This window comes from Trichomycterus rosablanca, chromosome 3 (assembly GCF_030014385.1).
Source record: "Trichomycterus rosablanca isolate fTriRos1 chromosome 3, fTriRos1.hap1, whole genome shotgun sequence".
Lineage (NCBI taxonomy): Eukaryota > Metazoa > Chordata > Actinopteri > Siluriformes > Trichomycteridae > Trichomycterus > Trichomycterus rosablanca.
The window spans coordinates 26,914,074-26,939,349 of NC_085990.1; the positions used below are offsets into that span (position 1 = coordinate 26,914,074).

General features: G+C 39.6%; 1 protein-coding gene across 1 annotated transcript in view; it reads left to right on the plus strand.

The window, feature by feature from the left end:
* The first annotated feature begins 12,939 nt into the window (after nucleotides 1-12,939).
* The window catches only part of apbb1ip (amyloid beta (A4) precursor protein-binding, family B, member 1 interacting protein), a 60,433-nt gene continuing 48,096 nt past the window's right edge, over nucleotides 12,940-25,276 (plus strand). The window contains exons 1-2 of the mRNA XM_062991123.1: nucleotides 12,940-13,022; nucleotides 24,817-24,876. Coding sequence (XP_062847193.1) covers nucleotides 24,817-24,876 — 60 coding nt within the window. The 5' untranslated portion in view covers nucleotides 12,940-13,022. The remainder of the gene's footprint in view (nucleotides 13,023-24,816; nucleotides 24,877-25,276) is intronic.

Below are 25,276 nucleotides of genomic sequence, written 5' to 3' on the forward strand. Positions count from 1 at the left end.
GGTATTTGTGAATGTAACTCCATTTTTATTGCTTGACAAATTTTTGCCAGAGTAATCCATTGCCCATGTGGTTATATCAGCTTTTGATGAATGACAGTTCTCGGAATCAGAGATCACCGGTGTTCAGGTTAGGCTTGCACACTTGCCCTTTAAGCATTAAAATGTCTCCCGAAATTTCCTTGAAAATCTCCTTAAATCATTTAATGATATTATGCACTGTAGAGGGAGAAATATGTGAATCCCTTCCAATCTTTCTATGTCACTACTACAGATATATATATATATAACTTTACATTTACTTAAATACTTATTCAGTAGTTGTCATTTGGACTTTCGGTGCTCTAACAAAGTTTAAGCTGTACTTTTTCCAGTAAAACATCTTACAACCAGTTTGCAGCATTAAATATTTTTCAAAATGTTTTAGAAAAGAAACATAAACAAGCCTTTAATAAACCCTGGTTACTATACAGTATAATGACTCTAAGTCTCCATGTTTTACCCTACTGCAGCTTGTGCACATACATAGAAAAGGCAGCAAGTTAAGACTAAATGAATCTAAAGTTTTTACCTGGTCTCTCTTCCTCAGTTTTGTCAGTTCCACATCTGTACTGTTAGCTTACAAAGAAGCATCTCCTCTGCGATGGTACAAACCTCTTTCTCTGCCTCTAAAACTCTCTCTTCATCAGCATCAGGTTTCCTCAGGCTGCATTTAATCACTGCATTTCTCCTCCCTCTCTCCCTCCCTCTATCCACCCTTTATCCTCCCACCGTCCACATTCACTATATCCTCCCTCTATCCTTTTTTCACGCTCCCTCCTTTTTCCTCTGCCTAATTTCCTTTCATGTCGCCTTCATGTTTTCGTATCAACACTTCTGCTCTCTATTTCTCTCCTAAATCACTTTAGCTCTCACTGAATCACAGCATCAGAGGGTTGGGGTTACAAACAGGAGGCTCATGGTGCAATCCAAAATCCAGATGGAGAAAATAAAAGACATTTGGTCTGGGATTGGTGCCAGACATCCACCCCTTCCTTCATGTCCTCCATCTATTGAAGCCCTCTTTCTCCATTCAGGTCTCATTTATCCTACATTTTAGACAAGAACAGACCTTCTGTCTCAACTTAAGAGTATAAAAGCACAGGATTTGGAAGTAGGGCAGACTGGATTAACGCAAACTGTAGTTTATGTGTTTCATAACATTTCAAAAGGTCCATTAGACCCTATGGAATGAAATCAAGAAAGAAAAGCCACAACAGAGCCTGGGACTTAATTTTACAGACTGGGTTAAATGCATATAAAAGCATGCAGTAATTACAACAACATGCTTTATGTTAAAACATTTGTAACCAAAAACTGAAGGAAATACTTCCAGACATACCAACAAATACACCAGTGTATGTATATATATATATATATATATATATATATATATATATTGTTTATGCATTTTCTCAATTTTTCTCCTGACTTTAGCACATCCAAATGCCCAGTTGCGTCATGCTTCCTCTCCACTAATGCCGACACCGGCTCTGATTGAGGAGAACGAAGCTAACCCACACCCCCTCTGACACGTGGGCAGCATCCATATACATTTTGTCACCTACACTTGACAAGTACAGAGCACTGTGTATCATCTCAATCAGCCAGCAGAGGTCGTAGTTGATGCGTGAAGATTTTTTATTTCATCTTCAAATTTACTTTGCTAAGTCTTATTCGTCGGGCATTGGTCATTCAGTGGTTAAGTTATTAGACTTACAACCAGAAGGTTTTTGGTTCAAGCCCCACCACCACCTGGTTGGCATTGTTATGTCCCTAAGCAATGCCCCTAACCCTCACCCTAACCCTAACCCTGTAATTGGTTACAATTAATGTGACTTTGGATAAAGGCTTCTGCTATCAATATAAACTGCTCAATCACTAATTTATATAAAGGGCAGTGGTAACTCAGCGGTTAAGGTACTGCAGGCATGTCCAAAGTCCGGCCCTCGGGCCATGATCAGATTTTATATGGCCCGCGTCTTCTGTCTTAAATTGCATTATTTGTAGCCCGCCAGCACAGTCAAATAGAAAAAAATTATATATATTCAACATGCAAGTCCTCTTTTTACCAGATGGTGGCTGCAACACAGTGTAAGTACACATTCATAAGAGAAGCGGCAAAACCGCGAATTAGATGAAATTATTGATATGACTAGATGAAAGCGACACAGGCTGTACAAACAACGATTAAGGGGAACAAAATTTAACGTGATGTATTGTACTAAAACAACGAGCTAACAGTTTCAGTGGTAGAGATAACTTATGATCAGTAATAATTTAAAGAAACTCAGTGTTCATGTGTTGTTCTTTTAGTACATAAAGCTACGTTAACCTTTTTTTCGTAAATGCGCCCTAACTGTCTTTCAGTCTTTGAGTTTCTGAAAGTTTTACATTTTTGTAAGAAATTCAGATAGCTTGTCCTGTATGTTCTGATTTGTTTATCTAAATGCTTACATTTGGTTGCTTTGTTGTTTGCTGTGTGAAAATAAAATTATTAAATAGCAGCGTATTTATATGCATTTTTTATTGTTTAAAAAAATGTGATCAAATATCACCATATCAAATATGGCCCTCCTTGAAAAAAGTTTGGACACCACTGAGGTACTGGATTAATAATCGAAAGGTCCCTGGTTTAAGACCCACCAAGGCCAGGTTGCTGCTGCTAGGCCCTTGAGCAAGGCTTTTAACCCTCAAGTTCTTAGATTGTATAAACATTATAACTTGCTTTAAATACAAACATTTATCTTCTACCCATTAAAATAGCCTGAATGTTGGTGTCTTTTTATATTATTTTAGTTTATTTTATTTGATGCTTATATTATTTCATTTATTTATTTACTCTACATCTCTGTACAGCTTTGAATTGCTTTATGTGTCTCTATGTTGTTCTATGTGTCTCTAAATAGCTCTGAGTGGATATACACCGATCAGGCATAACATTATGACCACCTCCTTGTTTCTACACTCACTGTCCATTTTATCAGCTCCACTTACCATAAAGGAGCACTTTGTAGTTCTACAATTACTGAAAGTCTGCATGCTTATTTAGCCTGCTTTCACCCTGTTTCTCAATGGTCAGGACTCCCACAGGACCACTACAGAGTAGGTATTATTTGGGCGGTGGGTCATTCTTAGCACTGCAGTGACACTGACATGGTGGTGGTGTGTTAGTGTGTGTTGTGCTGATATGAGTGGATCAGACACAGCAGCGCTGCTGGAGTTTTTAAATACCATGTCCGCTCACTGTCCACTCTATTAGACACTCCTACCTAGTTGGTTCACCTTGTAGGTATAAAGTCAGAGACGATCGCTCATCTATTGCTGCTGTTTGAGTTGGTCATCTTTTATGAAGGTGACCTTCATCAGTGGTCAGAGGACGCTGCCCACAGGGAGCTGTTGGCTGGATTTTTTAGGTTGGTGGACTATTCTCAGTCCAGCAGTGACATTGAGGTGTTTAAAAACCCCATTAGTGCTGCTGTGTCTGATCCACTCATACCAGCACAACACACACTAACACACCACCACCATGTCAGTGTCACTGCAGTGCTGAGAATGATCCACCACCCAAATAATACCTACTCTGTGGTGGTCCTGTGGGGGTCCTGACCATTGAAGAACAGGGTGAAAGGGGGCTAACAAAGCATGCAGAGAAACAGATGGACTAAAGTCAGTAATTGTAGAACTACAAAGTGCTCCTATATGGTAAGTGGAGCTGATAAAATAGACAGTGAGTGTAGAAACAAGGAGGTGGTTTTAATGTTGTGGCTGATCGGTGTATGTGTCTCTGTACATCTCTGTACAGCTCTCAGTGATTCTGTGTGTGTTTTTACATTTCTGAATAGTCCTGAGTACGTCTCTGTATAGCTCTGAGTTATCCTGTGTGTGTTTCTGTACAGCTTGGTGTGATTATATATGTCTCTGTACAGCTCTGAGTAATTATGTGTCTCTCTGTACATTTCTGTGTGTCTCTATGTGTCTCTGTACATATCTGTATTTCTCAGAGTGTTTCTATGTGTCTCTGTACAGCTCAGTGTGACTTTATATGTCTCTGTACAGCTCTGAGTGGTTGGTTTTGAGTGTTTGTGCAGCTGGTGTGCTTTATCCTGAGCTGTCTCACTCAGAGATCACACGCCACATTTTATTTGTCGGAGTTCAGGGGGTCATGAACCTTTCCAGTCTGTAACCAGACTGACTGACAGCAAAACAAATCTTACTCACAATTACTGTTTTCATTTGCAGTCATTTACAAGGTCACCATTTCATCACACTTCTGTTCAGTCAAACTAAAGAATGCTAAATTAAACACATCACATTTTTCATGTTTTACTTTTTTTACTTTATATTTTCTACAGCCACATACCACAGCCACATTTGTCTTGTCTATTTAGTTACAAAACAAAGATCATTAGCTTTTTAATCTAATTAAAATAGTGTTTTTGTTCCTTGTGCTTCAAGCTAAACTGCAAGAAATAAAAAATAATAAAAGTAATAAAAGTAATTAAGGATGATGAATTGTATAAGCAATTTTTGTATATGCCAGAAACTGGGGGTGCTTGCTGGCCTATTATGCTAGCCCATCACTTTTACTACAACTTTATTCATTAATTTTACTATTAACACTTCAACAACCACTACTATATACAGTCTTACTTCAATCTCTAATACAATTCTTAATGCTATGTTTTCCCCTGCTATTATTCTACAAAGTAGGACTACTTCTACTACTAAGTTCTACTGCTACTACTACTTTTCCACATTTTTTTCCAACTAGTACTATTATTAGTTATATAACTTTCACTATTAGGCACATGGATGGCGCAGCAGTCTGTTACACTAGCCCACCACCACTGAGGTTTGAATGTCAGTGTTGCTATCGGCCAATCACTCTTCTACACAAACATTTTTGAGTAAGTCTAGTGGTAAAGCCATAGCCCTGCTTTGTATAGGCAACCTGTCCAGGGTATTTCTGCCCTGCGCCTTGTGTTTTATCAGCTCCACTTACCATATAGAAGCACTTTGTAGTTCTGCTGTATAATTACTGACTGTAGTTCATCTGTTTTTCCACACTTTCACCCTGTTCTTCAATGGTCAGGACCACCACAGGAATTATTTAGGTGGTGGATCATTCTCAGCACTGCAGTGACACTTACATGGTGGTGGTGTGTTAGTGTGTGTTGTGCTGGTATGAGTGGATCAGACACAGCAGCGCTGCTGGAGTTTTTAAATACCGTGTCCACTCACTGTCCACTCTATTAGACACTCCTACCTAGTTGGTCTACCTTGTAGATGTAAAGTCAGAGATGATCGCTCATCTATTGCTGCAGTTTGAGTTGGTCATCTTCTGGACCTTCATCAGTGGTCACAGGACGCTGTCCACGTGGCGCTGTTGGCTGGATATTTTTGGTTGGTGGACTATTCTCAGTCCAGCAGTGACAGTGAGGTGTTTAAAAACTCCTTATCCACTTAAAAACATTTCTTATCCACTCATACCAGCACAACACACATTAACACACCACCACCATGTCAGTGTCACTGCAGTGCTGAGAATGATCCACCACCTAAATAATACCTGTTCTGTGGTGGTCCTGTGGGGGTCCTGACCATTAAAGAACAGAGTAAAAGCAGGCTAAAAAGTACGTTTTTTTCAATCCAATCTATTTTTGAAACAGCTAGAACAGGTTGATTTTACTGTACCTGTAAAACCCTCCTGTGTGCATGTCTGGTCTAGGATTTCAGCAGAGGGAGCTTATTTCGTTTCTCCATAATCAACAGTATGTTCAGCCTCACTAACACGTCTATAAATCGTGAAAGCTGAATCACATTCACTCTCACGCCGGTTAAAAGTAGGTGTTTCTGCAATTGCATTGACTAGCGTAATCACCCGAGCTGCTGGGAGGTGCAGAGCTCTGGAGAGCTTATCCATCAGAAAGTAACACTAATGGTTTTTAAAGATAGACGCAGCTTTTATTCAGTGCCCTTTTTGTCTTTCACACCTTTCCATATGGCCGTCTGAGGTCATTCAAAACCAACTTGGTCTTTTCTGTGGGTGATGAAGTGAACAGACGTCTGTACAGAAGCAAATATACCCATTCACACACAGACAGAAATGGAAAGGTCATTTTTTTTTTCTGAAAATTCTCAGAACTGAAGCTAAATGCATTAAATCTTAAGTTTCACAGAAATCAGTGGGTATACGTTTAGCATATTTTTATTCATTTTTATAGTTTTTATATATATATATTTATATTTTTGTTTATGCATTTTCTCCCCTTTTCTCTCCTTTCTTTTTGCGTATCCAATTACCCAATTGCATTATGCTTCCTCTCCACTGATGCCGATCCCCAACCTGATTGAGGAAAGTGAGACACACGTCCCCTCCGACACATGCGCAGTAGCCGACTGCATCTTTTCACCTGCACGAGGCAAGTTCATATGCGGATCAGCTTTGTTTACGGAGAGCCACACTCTGATCAACGCATTATCCTTCGACTCTGTGCAGGCACTATCAACCATCCAGCAGAGGTCGTAATTGCATCAGTTACAAGTTACGGCTCCCACCCTGTATCAACAACAGCCAATCGTTGTTCATATAGGTGCCCAATTTTGCGAATACATAAACACATTTACACAATTATTGTTTCTATTCACTTAAAATGACATTTCATTTTCATGCTTTACTGCTACTGGTCAGGGTCATGGTGGGTCCAGTTTCCCTACAATCACTAAGCGCAGTGCAATAACACACCCTGAACAGGGCACCAATTCATAACACTTACCCCCTCTTTGCCCACCAAGACACAAGACATAGCCAATCATGTCAGTATGTAAACACCTGGCCGGCCAAGGATGGGACCTGGATCCCAGCAGTACTGGGCAAGTGTAATTTATAACTGCACCACCTGAGTGCCTGATACAAACTTGTTCTTAATTAAATTAGTCAGTCCAGATCAACTTAACAAATAATGTAGTTGTTGATTTAGCACAATTTTATCTTTTTTAAATTTTGTTTATGCATTTTCTACCCTTTTCTCCCTTTTAGCATCATGCACCCGGTTGCATCATGCTTCCTCTCCACCAATGCCGATCCCCGCTCTGATTGAGGAGAACGAAGCTAACCCACGCCCCCTCCAACACGTGGGCAGCAGCCGTATGAATCTTGTCACCTACACTTTGATGAGTGCAGTGCAGCTCAGCACTGTGTACGGAGAGACACACCTTGACAGCACTTTTTTCCCCATCTCTGTGCAGGTGCCATCAATCAGCCAGCAGAGGTCGTAATTGCATTAGTTATGAGAAAGACCCTATCCGGCTTAATCCCACCCCTATCTGAACAACAGGCCAATTGTTGTTCATGTGGCTGCTCACCCCAGCCGGCAGGCAGAGCTGAGACTTGATACAATGTATTCGACAATTTTACATACACACATACAGCAGCTTAGATTATTAATTTGTTGTTGTAAATAATGTTAATAAGGATAATAATGTTATTAAACTTTGTGGCACAGCTTCCTAATGCCAGTGATTATGATTGACTACGGCTCTCTGTAGCACCCACTAAACTTTACATGTGGTCTCTTGCCCAGGAAGAAACTATAATTATTTATAATTATTATTATTATTATTATTATTATTATTATTATTATTATTCATATTCTGTAATTTTTTATACTTTTCTTAATAAAAAATAGGGGCGGCACAGTGGCTCGATGAGTAGCACTGTCGCCTCACAGCAAGAAGGTCCTGGGTTCGATCCCCAGGCAGGGTGGTCCGGGTCCTTTCTGTGTGGAGTTTGCATGTTCTCCCAGTGTCTGCGTGGGTTTCCTCTGGGAGTCCAAAAACATGCAGTCAGGTTAATTGGAGACACTGAATTGCCCTATAGGTGAATGGGTGTGTATGTGTGTGTATATATGTGTCTGCCCTGCAATGGACTGGCCCCCCGTCCAGGGTGTTACTGTGTGCCCAATTGCAACTCTTCTGCTGCTTGCACCACCCCAGCATGGTAGGTTCCCACATAGAGCTGTATCATGAATCATGCACTATGGGTTCCCCCACAGCTTGTCTCAGCACCTCGACCAGCCCCAGCCCCAGTGTGTTGGAATGGCTGGCATACATTTTCTCTTGAAGCCGCAATGCTGGACTGTTGATTTGCTCATGATTTAACTGATGCATTCTGTTTGTTTTCCAGGAACTCACCCGAATTTCGGTGATATGGGCCTGACATGTTGCCTGTCTTGGGAGAATAGAATGCCCCAAGCTGCATCGTGATGTCCTGCTTTCCTGAGGTGACAACCTAAAAATGCACCATTCATAGCATGAGGAAAGCTTAGGAAAGCCTGAGAGTTCTCCTGTTCACATTTCAATCCTGTTCGTCAACGGCAGCGGATTGTAAGACGCCAACCAAATCATGGCATCCAGATCTTGTTCCTGCACTATCCCTGTTCTATCTGCTATTCTCCTTAGTGGGTGACATGTATTTATTCAATATTTATTAATTGGCCATTTTATTTTCCAAACTAGTTTCTTTTGTAGTTTGTGGCTACTCACAATATTAATCTACTATGTCTTAAGAAGGCGGCACGGTGGCTCAGTGGGTAGCACTGTCTGAGTGGGTTTCCTCTGGGAGCACTGGTTTTCTCCCACAGTCCAAACGTGCAAGTGGGGTGAATTGGAGATACAAAATTGTCCATGTCCAAAGTGTTGACATTAAAATCCTAATAAATAAACAGTACAATAACTATGGCTTAAGATTCTGCATCATGGGTTCAATTTCTAGTATGATAAAATATGTGAAATAAAGTGTAAAAGCCAGAATAGTTAGCTATATAGCTAAAAACACCTAGCCACCAAGTGTTTTGAGTAAGTAACCTCATATTAGCTTTATAGGCCACATACACTATGTGGACACATTATTTTATATGCAACATATGTAAGTACATGCTTCGAACTTTGCATAAACAGTTTAGGGAAGACCCTTTGCTGTTTCAGCATGCATAAATCAACATCTATAAAGACATCTATAAAGCCTATGAAGATAAGCTTGGTGTAAAGATACTCAGTGAGCCCTGAATGAACAGCCTCAATGAACAGCTTTGGAATGAACTAGAAGATCACTCGTGACTTTCCTGACCAACATCATTGCCCAGGGAATGTTGTGCTTGACCAGAAATGAGTTGATTGCATTATTTTGAATCATAAACGTTCCCCTTTCCAAATAACCTGATACACATTGATTGCACAAGGTGGAATAGTTCCAGAGGAGAAAATTTTGGATATCTAGACACACTGATTGTTCAATTGTTAGCCTCATGTTTTTCAAGGATAAAAGTTTGCACTGTCCAAGCAAAACATATTTCATCCCTACACACTGTTCAAGGTGAAATTCTAAATCATCTTATAACTCAAAACTGTTTCAGAAAGGTTCCCCTGAGCCAGAAATACATCATCTGCTCTGTTTAATACTTTTCTAATGTTGACAGTTGTTTGGTGCTCGATTGTGTCATTCTTCTTGATGTCTGTTGTGAGTCACTCTTAGAAAAAAGTAACAAACTCTATCTATCAGGCCAAAAACATTTACCCTATTCCCATTACACTAAAAATTGAATTTATATTGAATTTTGACCAACTGTACACATAATAAAGCATGCACTGCATGTGAGCTGGCTTGGTGGGTATATAAGGTGTGTGATATGCTTTCTGCACATACACTGATCAGGCATAACAGCTCAGAATAGTTGATGCCACTTTTGTACATTAACATAAGAAGTCGACGCCGTTTCTGGTTAACATAAGGCTTCTTTTTTGCACAGTAAAGTTTTGAGTGGCATTTGTGAATGTGACTCTGTATTGTAGTGCTTGACAAATGTTTGCCAAAGTAATCCCTCGCCCATGTGATTATATCAGCTATTGTTGAGTGGCGGTTCTTGATGCATTGCCGTCTGAGGGATTGAAGATCACGGGCGTTTAGCTTAAGCTTGCGCCCTTGGCCTTTACACACTGAAATTCCTCCTGATTCCTTGAACTGTTTAATGATATTATGCAGATTATGCTGTAGAGGGAGAAATATGCAAATCCCTTCCAATCTTTCTTTGAGGTACATTGTTCTCACACACATTTGTTGATAAGCTGGAGATCCTCTGATCATCTTTGCTCATCAAAGACTCAGCCTTTCCTGGATGCTGCTTTTGTACCAAACCATGATTACAATCACCTGTTTGGAATCACATCATTTAGTTTTTTCACCTCATTGCTAGCCCTAAATTGCCCCCGTCCCAACTTTTTTTGGAATGTGTTGCAGGCCTGAAATGCAGCAATGGATGTTTATTAATACATTAAATGAAGTTGAGCAGATAAAACATGAAATATCTTGGGTTCATCCTGTCTGCAATTAAATAAAACACTGCATTTTATTTTATTTTATTTGCATTTTCCATACTGTCCCAACTTTTGGGGTTTGGGGTTGTACAAAACTCATTAGAGATGTTTCATGTCCCCAGTAGTGTTGTTTTGTTTGTATGCTTCAGGTTATTTTTATGTTGAAAGGTGAACTGTCGCCAGTTTAAGTGCTGTCTATATGGACACAAAAAATGTGCCAGCTTTGGTCAGTTAAAGTTTATAATGACTGTGAATTACTTAGTAGCCCCCGCTACAAAACGATTGTATATACATTTTAGGCAATTAATAATCAAGTTGTTCCATGCACTGTGTATTGTGACCCAACTAATTTTCTTTGTTTTTCAGAAAATCCAACTATTATGTTGCAATTAATTAGTCACAGAAGAAGAGCAGAAATTAAGTAGTTAGGTTTTAGCATTGCACTCTTTATGGTATAATACAGTTGTATATATTTTCTATATTAGTCATACTTGTATTAATTTATGCTGGTTTACCTCCAACCAAAACTCTTCAAAATGAGGCTAGCGAATGAGACAATGCAACTAATCTGTCAACCCTCATTGTTTTATTTAGTTGTCAAAATACTGTAGAACTGACTGGGCTTCCTTTTTGTTGTCCTGTATGACAACAACCTCTGTCACACATGTTCATTTATTAGTAAGAGCAATAATGCTGACCATGAGCTGTTCAACACTTGTTCAACACTTCTGAACTGATTTGAATCACTGAGTTGTTTCCCCTGCCTGCTCATGATCATCCCGACAGCTCATCCTTCCCAGGGAGTTAATCGTGAAAGCTGGAAAAATTGTATGGCACAAACAATGGCCTCCTTTATGTTTTACCTAGGAAGAGTTTAGGATTAAGTGATGATCTGTAGAATTTACTTCTTATACGACCCCAAATCATAAAAAGTTGGTATAGTATGGAAAATGCAAATAAAATAAAAATGTTCCTTACTTTGACTTTTATTTGATTGCAGACAGGATGAACCTTAGATATTTCATGTTTTATCTGCTCAACTTCATTTCATTTGTTAATAAACCCCCATTCCTGCATTTCAGGTCTGCAACACATTATAAAAAAGTCGGGACGGGGGCAATATAGGGCTAGTAATGAGGTGAAAAAACTAAATAATGATGTGATTCCAAACAGGTGATGTCAACAGGTGATTGTAATCATGGTATGGTACAAAAGCAGCATCCAGGAAAAGCTGAGTCTTTGATGAGAACAGTTGAACAGAGGATCTCCAGTTTGTCAACAAATGCGTGAGAAAATGATTGAAATGTTTAAAAACAATGTACCTTAAACGATTTAAGAAATCTGGAGGAATTTCAGTGTGTGAAAGGCCAAGGGCACAAGCTTAAACTGAATGGCCGTGATCTTCGATCTCTCAGATGGCACTTCATCAAGAACCACCACTCAACAATAGGTGATATAACCACATGGGCAAGAGATTACTTTGTCAAGCACTACAATACAGAGTCACATTCACAAATGCCACTTAAAACTTTACTGTGCAAAAAAAGAAGCCTTATGTTAACCATGTCCAGAAGCGGTGTTAACTTCTCTGTGCTTGGAGGCATCTAGAATGGACCATCACACAGTGGAAACGTGTATTGTGGTCAGATGAATCAGCATTCCAGGTCTTTTTTGATATTTTAGATCTTAGAGCAACATATGCTGCCTTTAAGACGTCATCTCTTCCAGGGACATCCGTGCATTTTTCAACAAGACAATGCAAACCACATGCTGTGGAAGAAGAGGGTATGGGTACTGGGCTGGCTTGCCTGCAGTCCTGACTTGTCCCCATTGAAGAATGTGTGAGGAATTTTGAAATGAAAAATGTGACAACGTCGACTCCGTATTGGCTGCATTGCTGTTTAAGTTTGTTTAAGCAGTGACAGCTCAGTGGTTAAGGTACTGAACTAGTAAACAAAAGCCCCGCCACCACCAAGTTGACACTGTTGGGTCCCTGAGCAAGGCCCTTAACCCTCAATTGCTCATCGTGTAAGTCGCTTTGGATAAAAGCGTCTGCTAAATGCTGAAAATGTAAATGTAAATGTAAATGTAAAATGTAAAAACCGTCATATCAGATTACCCTGGTCTTATTTAGTGTACAGTGGCTGCCTGAATCTGCTATTGACCTTTAAAGTACTAAATGTCAGTGGTTTAAACATCAAGCTTAGTAAAGTGCCTTTTCTAGACCCTCCAATCATCAGACCATCATACGACAGCACTGAAGCATAACAGTTTTAATTTTCATCTTAAAGAATGTGCTCCAAGATCCAACTACAAATATTTGTACAGGTGGGTAATGCAGTTCATGCAGCAGTGCATGTAGTTTTATTCCCTGCGATCGTGTTAACGGAGTGTGTTCAGTGGAATGCAGTTAACAGGTCTGGACCTGAACTTCCGCATACAACAGGAAGTTAGTAAACTGACAGTGAGTCAGACCTCCAGCAGCCTTTAACTCAGAGCACCCATTTACATGAGTGGGTGTTGGCCACGGGGAGACAGAAAAGCTGTTTCTTTGGAGGAAACCTCTTTATCTATGATTTCTTATTAACTAAACCTAAAGGACTGCATCAAAGGTAAGTCTGTGTTTTGGATTTTTTCACCTCTTAGATCTATAATAGATGGGTGTGATAGGTGGGACATTTTACTTCTGAAGATTTTACTTTTTCATGAGCTGGTGTTATGCAGAAAGTCACTTACTACCTGCTGTTGCTTTTCTTATCTCACTTAAATCAAAGTCCACTTTTGTTTCTGGGTGCAGTTTATTGACTTAACAGGTAGTGGCTGCTCATGGACTTTCCACACAGATTTCTTATTAGGCAGAGATGTACTTGTGATTGATCACTGTGCTTTGTGTCTTAAAACTGACAAAAGCTCCTCAAGCCTAATGCCACATTCTAAATGCGGTCGGCTGAGGAGAGTTTCAGCAAACACTGAATGGACATGTAATTATGAGGTAACATGTAATTATGAGCTGTACTGTATTTTATTTTCTAAAAGCTAAAAAACATGCTGAACAAAATCAGCTGTCATTATCATTAAGCAAAAATAACAAACATCTCAGCTGGCACCACACCCAATCTGGCTTAACAAAGAACAAAATGTCCTTTAGATTCAAATACCTTCATTCCAGAGGCTGTCTGGCAAAAGAATAAGTATTAATACTTAGTATAAGATAGTGCTATGTTGAGGGTGCTTATGCTGGGAGGTGCACTTGACAGTAAGCTCACAGTGCTGGTCCCAAACCCGGATAAAAATAACATGGAATCTGATATATGGACCAGATCTGCTGTGGCGATTCATAGATGTGGGACCAGCTGAAGGACAAAAAGAGGTAGTATCATGCTGGACCTGTACAGTACATTTGTACTTTGAAAATAACAATGTTGTGTACTGGAATTTCTAATCAAGGGGCCAGTGATGCAAAACACAAAATCATATAGACCCAGGTCAATGTATTTAGTTAATGTTCATAACATGTTCAAACAGGAACAATCTAACTTATTTTGACTATGAAATGGTTGTTGATTTTAGAAAGGCTGGTTAGAGTGTCCACAACAACAAAAGTCTTTAGACTTTAAACTTACAGCCAGTTTAAACACCAGACTAACCCAATAAAAGATCATTTCTTAAAAGGTCTGTACTCACTGTGCTTAGGTTTCTTATTATTACGTGTGAATTTTGCATGTGTGTTGTTGTTGTTGTTGTAAGGCAAGGCAAGGCAAGTTTATTTGTATAGCACCTTTCATACACCGTGGCAATTCAAAGTGCTTTACATAAGGAAACAATTAAAAGCATTAAAACATTCCTGAGATCTAGAACCTCAGAAAGGCTTTTTGCAAACATTTCGTTACAATTAAAAGAACATGAAATTGAAACGAGAGATAAAGTGCTTAAAAAAATTAAGAACATGAAAAACTAAAAGAAAATACAGTAAAATAGCTTATAAAAAGTGCAATAAGAGTTGTAGAGTATGTTTTACTACTGTTAAATCACTAACCATATCAATGCATTGGAGGGCGGCATGGTGACTCAGTCGATAACACTGTCGCCTTACAGCAAGAAGGTCCTGGGTTTGATCCCCAGGTGAAGCGGTCTGGGTCATTTCTGTGCGGAGTTTGCATGTTCTCCTCGTATCTGTGTGGGTTTCTTCCGGAAGCTCCGGTTTCCTCCCACCAGTGATGGCATAGTTACCTTTAAAAAGTAACTTAGTTACTTTATTGATTACTTGATTTTAAAAGTAACTTAGTTACTTTATTGATTACTTGATTTTAAAAGTAACTAAGTTAGATTACAAGTTACTTTATTAGTTACATTCAGCAGCTGCCGTAATGCTGCTGCGTAGGCGATTGAAGCGGAATAAGAAACAAGAAAGACGCGGAAAACTAAGTCCTCTGTTCACAAGTGTAAGTAAGATAAATAAAATAAAATTTTTAAAGGCAAATAAATAACAAAAAGACGATAAATATCCAAAATTTTGGCGAGTGGGGTTTGTAATGAGTCTGTAACTATGGTGATATTATGTCATCACGTCCCCATGTGTAGTACGTAGCGGTGTTGTGTGCATACTGCACACTTCTGTACTGAAAGTATGTACTTCTTTACCGGCCGAGTAGTGCATACTTCCTCCAATCTAGTGCATACTCTGTAAGTATGCGATTCCGGACGCAGCTCGTGACTTAATTGTCGCATAGGCCAGACGTCACTCCCCGAGTGGCAAAAATAGTAACGCACAGTAACTTGGATAAGTAACTTTAATCTGATTACTGGATTGGAAATAGTAACTCGTTAGATTACTTGTTACTGAAAAATGTGGTCAGATTAGTGCGTTACTGACATCAGTGCCTCCCACAGTACAAAGACATGCAAGTGAGGTGAATTGGAAATATACATTTATGCATGATTATGAATCTTGTGTAACCAGTAACTACCTGTCCTGTCATGAATGTAACCAAAGTGTGTAAAACCAAGAATTAGATAAGGTACATGGGAATTCCCAAAACATGATTAACCCCCTTCCTGCTGCCACAGCATCTTTTGTAATGCTTTCAGTAGACATGTTAGTTTGTTTGTTTGTTTATTAAAGTTTTAACGTCATGTTTTACACTTTTGTTACATTTATGACAGAAATGGTAGTTACTCATTACACAAGGTTCATCAGTTCACAAGTTTAATATCAAACACAGTCATGGACAATTTAGTATCTCCAGTTCACCTTACTTGCACGTCTTTGGACTGTGGGGGGAAACCGGAGCACCCGGAGGAAACCCATGTGGACACGGGGAGAACATGCAAACTCCACACAGAAAGGACCCGGATCGTCACACCTGGGGATTAAACCCAGGACCTTCTTGCTGTGAGGCGATTTTTGCACTAAATAGACATTTAAACTGACCCATTCTGTAGTTTTTCATTCTTTTATTTACAAGTCTTGTTTATGCACATATAATTATGTGAAAAATGCTTGTACATGCTTTTTAGTTGCTTGTACAATGACAACTATTCGCGTAGAGGCAAAACCCCAACTCATATGATCATATCATGGTTTTATAATTATATACAGTGCAGTGTTATAAAGATGTCTGTATCAAAGGTCTCTTTTGGAAAAACCTGCTCCAGACAGCAGCAACCATTTAGAAATCTTTCAGTGTTAATTAAGTATTAATTGTTTGCGGTAATTCAACTTGCAATTCCTTGCAGCAATGCAGCAATGTCATCTGGCATTCCACAATGACTTGTTGACAGCAGTTACTGCTTTGAGATTCTGAGTCTGTTAAGGCAAAATTAGCTTTAAATGATCAATTGTGCAAGCTAACTGTTCATACAAGTAAGTTTTGAAATTCTACTTTTCAACCGTGACAATAACTGTCTGCTTGAAGATAATGCAGTTAGGCCTTAGCTTACTTGTATTTACTTGGCAGTTTAGAATCTGGTGCATTCAGTATTCTGATATTATTTCCTGTGTGAATGTGGTAGAGTAGGAAGTCTATGCTGCCCTATTTAAAGGTGTGGAGCTTTTGAACATCAGCTGTTGTTAATTAGCATTTTTTTTCAAAATCACACTGTAGCCCAGCCCATCATTGCAAAAGCGCTTAGCTTAAACCACAGCACTTCACTAAGCCAAATGATTTAGATATATCAGCCTTGACATAGTCATATTCAGTGCCATTAGTCATCTTAGCCCATGGGTCTGATTATACTACACTGAGTGATGTGTGTTATTTAAACCCTGGGCTTTCTACAGGAAAAGCAGTGGCATAGGTTGTGAGCTCAAATTTGCCTCAGGTTCTAAGAGTTGATAGATGACCTTGAGGGATTGTGGCGCCATCCATCCTTAGTGTCACAGAATGGAAGAAAGAACAAATGTCAAAGAAATAAGTGAAGGAGACTGGAAAATGTGACAACACTACATCGAGTACATACAACTAATAGGAAATAAAATATGGAAATATGTTTACATCACCAAATTAATAATCCAATTCTATTTTGGAATATAATACAATACATTTGTTTTATTTATTAAATTAGGTTGTGTCTCACGGGAAACTGGCGCTTACATACTGCTCAGCCATAACATTAAAACCATCTTCTTGTTTCTACACTCACTGTCTATTTTATCAGCTCTACTTACCAAATAGGAGCACTTTGTAGTTCTACAATTACTGACTGTAGTCCATCTGTTTCTCTGCATACTTTTGTAGCACTGCAGTGACAATGACATGGTGGTGGTGTGTTAGTGTGTGTTGTGCTGGTATGAGTGGATCAGACACAGCAGCGCTGCTGGAGTTTTTAAATACCATGTCCACTCATTGTCCACTCTATTAGACAATCCTTGATCCACCTTGTAGATGTAAAGTCAGAGACAATCGCTGATCTATTGCTGCTGTTTGAGTTGGTCATCTTCTAGACCTTCATCAGTGGTCACAGGACGTTGCCCATGGGTGCTGTTGGCTGGATATTTTTGGTTGGTGGACAATTCTCAGTCCAGCAGTGACAGTGAGGTGTTTAAAAACTCTGTAAGCACAACACATAGTAACCACCACCATGTCAGTGTCACTGCAGTGCTGAGAATGACCCACTGCCCAAATAATACCTGCTCTGTGGTGGTCCTGTGGGGGTCCTGACCATTGAAGAACAGGGTGAAAGCGGGCTAAAAAATATGCAGAGAAACAGATGGACTACAGTCAGTAATTGTAGAACTTCTATATGGTAAGTGGAGCTGATAAAATGGACAGTGAGTGTAGAAACAAGGGAGTGGTTTTAATATTATGGCTGAACAGTGTATAAGCGTCAGTTTCTCGTGAGACACAATCTAATGCTGATCATATTAAACATATGATAGCTAAGTAGAAGAGCATGGTGTCCACAGCGTTGTTTATTAAGGGCATTGGACCTAGATAAACGTGAAGCCACAAGACCATGCTTTATTATTAAACATCCAAACAAATACATTTAATTTGTTACTGTTCCTAGTCCAAAGTAAAATATAGCTGCAATATTTTACACCATCTTCTCATATATCTTACTGTTCTTGTAAATGGATAACAATGTCAGATTAGTGTTTGCAGAAACCCTCTATTTGCTGCCTGCTTCCTGTTGGAAACTTTACTGATGCTTTCAATGTCGAGTGAGGGGAAGTTGCCCTAACCACTTCCTTAAGTCAAAAACACACCAATGCTCCACCCATATGCTAAATCTGGAGAACTGTGTTACAATATAACAAATACAGGTGCTGTTACTAACAGTCAAACTCTGTCTGTTATAAGTCTTTCACATGTCAAAACAGTCTCTAAACACATTGGTCTCACTTTTGAATACAGACGGACATGGCTATATTAACAAAATATCCTGCTACCCGAGAGAGAGAGAGAGAGAGAGAGAGAGAGAGAGAGAGAGAGAGAGAGAGATGAGAGAGATGAGAGAGAGAGAGAGAGAGATATGTTGGACATCCCAATTTAAAAACAACTCATATTAAAATAGAGTGGCCTCTATGTGACATCAAAGCTTTGAAGTATGTCTGGAAAGTTTGTGCCCAATCAATCAAAAGAGCATTTGTATGGATGGGCACTGATACTGATCAAGAAAGCCTTAACTGATGTTCCAGTTCATTCCAAAGCTGTTCAGTGGGGCTTTTTTCATGTCTTTATAGACATTGCTTTGTGCACAAAGAATCAGTCATGCATGTGTGTGTATGACCAGAATAAAGCGGTGGTAAAACACATGGAAGCTGAATTCTATACTTACAGTATAAGTGAAGAGTTCTATAATTATATATATATTTATACTTATATATCACTGTCCATTTTATCAGCTCCACTTACCATATAGAAGCACTTTGTAGTTCTACAATTACTGACTGTAGTACATATATTTCTCTAGATACCTTTTTAACCTGCTTTAACCCTGTACTTCAATGGTCAGGACCCGCACAGGACCACCACAGAGCACTCCTACCAAGTTGGTCCACCTTATAGATGTAAAGTCTGAGACGATGCTCATCTATTGCTGCTGTTTGAGTTGGTCATCTTCTAGACCTTCATCAGTGGTCACAAGACACTGCCTACGGGGCGCTGTTGGCTGGATGTTTTTGATTGGTAGACTATTCTCAGTCCAGCAGTGACAGTGAGGTGTTTAAAAACTCCAACAGTGCTGCTGTGTCTGATCCACTCATACCAGCACAACACACACTAACACACCACCACCATGTCAGTGTCACTGCAGTGCTGAGAATGATCCACCACCTAAATAATACCTACTCTGTAGTGGTCCTGGGAGAGTCCTGACCATTAAAGAACAGCATGAAAGGGGGGCCAACAAAGCATGCAGAGAAACAGATGGACTACAGTCAGTAATTGTAGAACTACAAAGTGCTTCTATATGGTAAGTGGAGCTTATAAAATAGACAGTGAGTATAAAAACAAGGAGGTGGTTTTAATGTTATGGCTGAATGGTCTATATAACTAATAATAGTTGTAAATGTAAATCTCTAATGGTACCATCAGTTGGTCATAATGGCCAAGGCCCCAGGATGAATTGATGTCATATAATGATGAAAACCTACTTTGTTATAACTAATATACAGTGTATCACAAAAGTGAGTACACCCCTCACATTTCTGCAAATATTTCATTATATCTTTTCATGGGACAACACTATAGACATGAAACTTGGATATAACTTAGAGTAGTCAGTGTACAGCTTGTATAGCAGTGGAGATTTACTGTCTTCTGAAAATAACTCAACACACAGCCATTAATGTCTAAATAGCTGGCAACATAAGTGAGTACACCCCACAGTGAACATGTCCAAATTGTGCCCAAATGTGTCGTTGTCCCTCCCTGGTGTCATGTGTCAAGGTCCCAGGTGTAAATGGGGAGCAGGGCTGTTAAATTTGGTGTTTTGGGTACAATTCTCTCATACTGGCCACTGGATATTCAACATGGCACCTCATGGCAAAGAACTCTCTGAGGATGTGAGAAATAGAATTGTTGCTCTCCACAAAGATGGCCTGGGCTATAAGAAGATTGCTAACACCCTGAAACTGAGCTACAGCATGGTGGCCAAGGTCATACAGCGGTTTTCCAGGACAGGTTCCACTCGGAACAGGCTTCGCCAGGGTCGACCAAAGAAGTTGAGTCCACGTGTTCGGCGTCATATCCAGAGGTTGGCTTTAAAAAATAGACACATGAGTGCTGCCAGCATTGCTGCAGAGGTTGAAGACGTGGGAGGTCAGCCTGTCAGTGCTCAGACCATACGCCGCACACTGCATCGACTCGGTCTGCATGGTCGTCATCCCAGAAGGAAGCTGACGCACAAGAAAGCCCGCAAACAGTTTGCTGAAGACAAGCAGTCCAAGAACATGGATTACTGGAATGCCCTGTGGTCTGACGAGACCAAGATAAACTTGTTTGGCTCAGATGGTGTCCAGCATGTGTGGCGGCGCCCTGGTGAGAAGTACCAAGACAACTGTATCTTGCCTACAGTCAAGCATGGTGGTGGTAGCATCATGGTCTTGGGCTGCATGAGTGTTGCTGGCACTGGGGAGCTGCAGTTCATTGAGGGAAACATGAATTCCAACATGTACTGTGACATTCTGAAACAGAGCATGATCCCCTCTCTTCGAAAACTGGGCCTCATGGCAGTTTTCCAACAGGATAACGACCCGAAACACAACCTCCAAGATGACAACTGCCTTGCTGAGGCAGCTGAAGGTAAAGGTGATGGACTAAACCCAATTGAGCACCTGTGGCGCATCCTCAAGTGGAAGGTGGAGGAGTTCAAGGTGTCTAACATCCACCAGCTCCGTGATGTCATCATGGAGGAGTGGAAAAGGATTCCAGTAGCAACCTGTGCAGCTCTGGTGAATTCCATGCCCAGGAGGGTTAAGGCAGTGCTGGATAATAATGGTGGTCACACAAAATATTGACACTTTGGGCACAATTTGGACATGTTCACTGTGGGGTGTACTCACTTATGTTGCCAGCCATTTAGACATTAATGGCTGTGTGTTGAGTTATTTTCAGAAGACAGTAAATCTACACTGCTATGCAAGTTGTACACTGACTACTCTAAGTTAGATCCAAGTTTCATGTCTATAGTGTTGTTCCATGAAAAGATATAATAAAATATTTGCAGAAATGTGAGGGGTGTACTCACTTTTGTGATACACTGTAACAATGTCTGTATTTGACTGGTCAGTTAAATGAAAGAAAGTTAAAACGCTAAGCAAATAAAAATAAATGTATTCAAATGAAAAAGTACACTGATGCAAAGTGTGCTAAAACTGAGCTATCAACTTCCACCCATGGTGTTGGTGCTTCACATTAGAAAAAGAAGAACCTTCTTCAAAAAGCATGTTTCCCTAGTATGTCCTTTACATGTCTTTGTTTTTTCTTAGCTATGAAACATTAAAAACACTACTCTTTATAAAAGAAATCTCTATTGGATTTCAGTGTAAGTGTTTTGCAGTTGTGCTGCAAGTTCTGACAAAGAATGAATGCCTGGAAAAGGTATGCATACCACGTCTTTATCTCCAATCTGGGTGTGTTGCACAATATCTGCCCTCAGGCTAGATATTTCATGACATGTGTGCTTGGTTGAAATCTTTTCTGCAACGTCTACAAAACAGAACAACAAGGAAATTAAAGCAAAATGTAAGCATTTACCACAATTGTAGACATTATTGCCAAACCATGTCTGGTGCTTGCTTGCTGATTTAGTTTTGTTTAGGAGCTTCCAGGATAATGCCTAAACCACATGTGGGGTTTTTTAGTAATGACACACATTTACTTATGTACTATGCATTAGTTTGAGGATTAATAAATATGCACAAAACACACTGTAGCTAAATGTCACACTATGTCTTTTGGGTCCTAAGGACATATTTGGAAGCAGTATACAGTGGGGTGGGGGAAGGGGTCATATTAGTGCATATATTTTTACATTTACTTACATGCTGTATTTTGACTTTTGATTCATTCATTCATTCATTTATTCATTTTGTGTTTTAACACCACTTTAGCCTGGCCAGGTTCCAGTAGGTCTGATTCATTGGACAAGTCTTTTGACTTAATACTTATAAATATTGAAGTATTGAGCCTTTAATATTATTATCCCCCAGTTTCCCCCAATGTTATCCCAATCTAGGCTTTTCCAATGCCCCTGTAGGACTATTATACTGCCATTTCAATCCTGAATGATGGAGCTGTCAGGCATTAAAACTCCAGATCTGAAGCTGTTTGGTGTGTGGAGTGTGGGACAGCATGTTAAACTCTGCAATTGTGGATCTGTGTGGAATGATGTGGAGATTTGGCATAATTTTGCAAAGAATTATGATGAGCATCTTATAATAAGTACACTAATGTTGTCAAGAAGAGCTTTATTACACCCACTGCATCTCTTTTCATTATGATTAGCATGTTTAGTTAGCTCTTGAAATGAACTGTTCTGTACTGTTCTGTATAAAATCTACTTACAAAGACTTGAACAGTCTATAATTTTTATGGAAGGTTTATTTCAACAGAGAGAGACAGAATATCAACAAAAAATCCAGAAAAAAGACATTAAATAAAAGTTATAAATAAATTTGTATTTAATTAAGGGAAATAAGTATTTGATCCCCTACCAACCAGCAAGAATTCTGACCCCCACAGACCGGTTATGTGCACAAAAGGCACACAAATTAGTCCCTGTATAAAAGACACCTGTCACAGAATCAGTTTCTTCCGTTCAAATCTCTCAACCACCATGGGCAAGACCAAAGAGCTATCAAAGGACGTCAGGGACAAGATTGTAGACCTGCACAAGGCTGGAATGGGCTACAAGACCATCAGCAAGAAGCTTGGTGAGAAAGAGACCACTGTTGGTGCGATCATTCGAAAATGGAAGAAATACAAGATCACAGTCAATCACCCTCGCTCTGGAGCTCCATGCAAGATCTCACCTGGTGGGGTAAGAATGATTCTGAGAAAGGTGAGGTCAGCCCAGAATTACATGGGAGGAGCTTGTCAATGATCTCAAGGGAGCTGGGAGCAGAGAAATGCTGGATATGGCCCCAAGAACACCATCCCCACTGGGCATTTCTCTGCCTCCAAACACGGCGAGTGGAGTTGATGCCAAGAGCTCAATTTTGGTCTCATCTGACCATATCACATTCTCCCAAGCTTTCTCTGAATCATTCAGGTGTTCATTGGCAAACTTCAGACGGGCCTGTACATGAGCCTTCTTGAGCAAAGGGACTTTGCGGGCACTGCAGGATCTCAATCCATTACGGCGAAGTGTGTTACTAATGGTTTTCTTGGTGACTGTGCTCCCAGCTCCCTTGAGATCATTGACAAGCTCCTCCCGTGTAATTCTGGGCTGACCTCACCTTTCTCAGAATCATTCTTACCCCACCAGGTGAGATCTTGCATGGAGCTCCAGAGCGAGGGCGATTGACTGTGATCTTGTATTTCTTTCATTTTCTAATTATCGCACCAACAGTGGTCTCTTTCTCACCAAGCTTCTTGCTGATGGTCTTGTAGTCCATTCCAGCCTTGTGCAGGTCTACAATCTTGTCCCTGACGTCCTTTGATAGCTCTTTGGTCTTGCCCATGGTGGTCGAGAGATTTGAACGGAAGAAACTGATTCTGTGACAGGTGTCTTTTATACAGGGACAGGACTAATTTGTGTGCCTCATGGGCACATAACCGGTCTGTGGGGGTCATAATTCTTGCTGGTTGGTAGGGGATCAAATACTTATTTCCCTTAAATAAATACAAATTAATTTATAACCTTTATTTAAAGTTTTTTTTCTGTATTTTTTGTTGAAATTCTGTCTCTGTTAAAATAAACCTTCCATAAAAATTATAGACTGTTCAAGTCTTTGTAAGGGGGTAAACTTACAAAATCAGCAGGGGATCAAATACTTATTTTCCCCACTGTATATATAGGGGATCCTAGACTTTTGGCAGTTGTGGTACTGAAGGTGTTTGTTATGGCTCTTTGACTTGCTGCATCCAAGTGCTGCCTAAAGTGTTGTTGTTTTTGTCTCTGAGAACTTCAGAAAGCTTCTGTGTGATTGATACTTGTGCAAAATATTGTTACTAATACCAACATATTTTTTTAGCATTTAAATGTTTTTAAATGCTATCTGTGTTTATACTTTTTGTATGGATTCATAATTTCATCATGATACCTGTTCCACTATGTTGGTGTTTTAACTTTTATATCTTAGTAAACAAAGGTTATTCACATTTTAACAACTGTTTAAGGTAGCAAGCACACCTTCCTCCCTGCATTTGGTGGAAAATTCATGCATACCATGTACATTAATGTTTATATCTGTGTTCTGGAAAAGTAAACAACAACTTCTACCTCATGGACATGAACTGAGCATCTCAGACCTTTATCTTTAACCTTGATGTTGGTACATTGGTGTCAAGTTAACACTTTTAACAATCATACTAATAACTATGATATTTGGCATTTAATTAAAAAAAATTAAAGGCTGTTGGATGTTTGGGTACAGTGGCACAGTGGTAAATCAGCCGGTTGGTTGCTAGCACGGACATGACTTACTAGCCTAACTAGTAAGAAGTGCACTTATCAGTGCACTCATAGTGCTGGTCCCGAGCTCAGATAAAAAAGGTGGGTTGTGTCATGAAGTACAACCAGTGTAACATTGCTCAGGCCTGACCAGACAGAAGACAGAAGATGTAAAGCGGTTTGGAAGAATTAAAGAAACAATAAAGATCTTTTCTAATTACTGTATATTCTTCCTGTGGAATATTGGACTTTGTGGACTCACGAGTCCAAAATGTTTTGCAAGGTTTACTGCAAATGAATTCATGAGACATGACAGCACAAATAATGATGTCTTGTGTATTACAGATGGATGACATTGATGCCATGTTCAGTGACATGCTGCAGGAGATGGATCTCCTCTCAGCGGTAAGATAAATCTCATTTATACATCATGTTTTCAAAACACACTGTTACGTTCAGATCTGAATGGGCCTCCACAGTATTAAATTACAGATCTTAAATAGCTTAAATGGAAGACCACTTTAAAAGGTCTCACTTTTTAGTTGATATCAATTTGACCACATATAAAAATGTACAAATAATTTCTACAACCACCCTTCAGTTTAGTATTGCTTAATGAGAAACTGCACCATATTTCTAACAACACAAATTCCAAACCTTTCGCCTGTACTCAGAAATGTTTAAAGTAATTGTAATGGGTCCACCAGCTGTGGAGATTGGCAGGGGTCATAAGTTGCAGAATCATGCTCACCTGCTCTTATATAACAAAGGACATGGAATGTGCAGATGACTAGTGGTTTTTTTA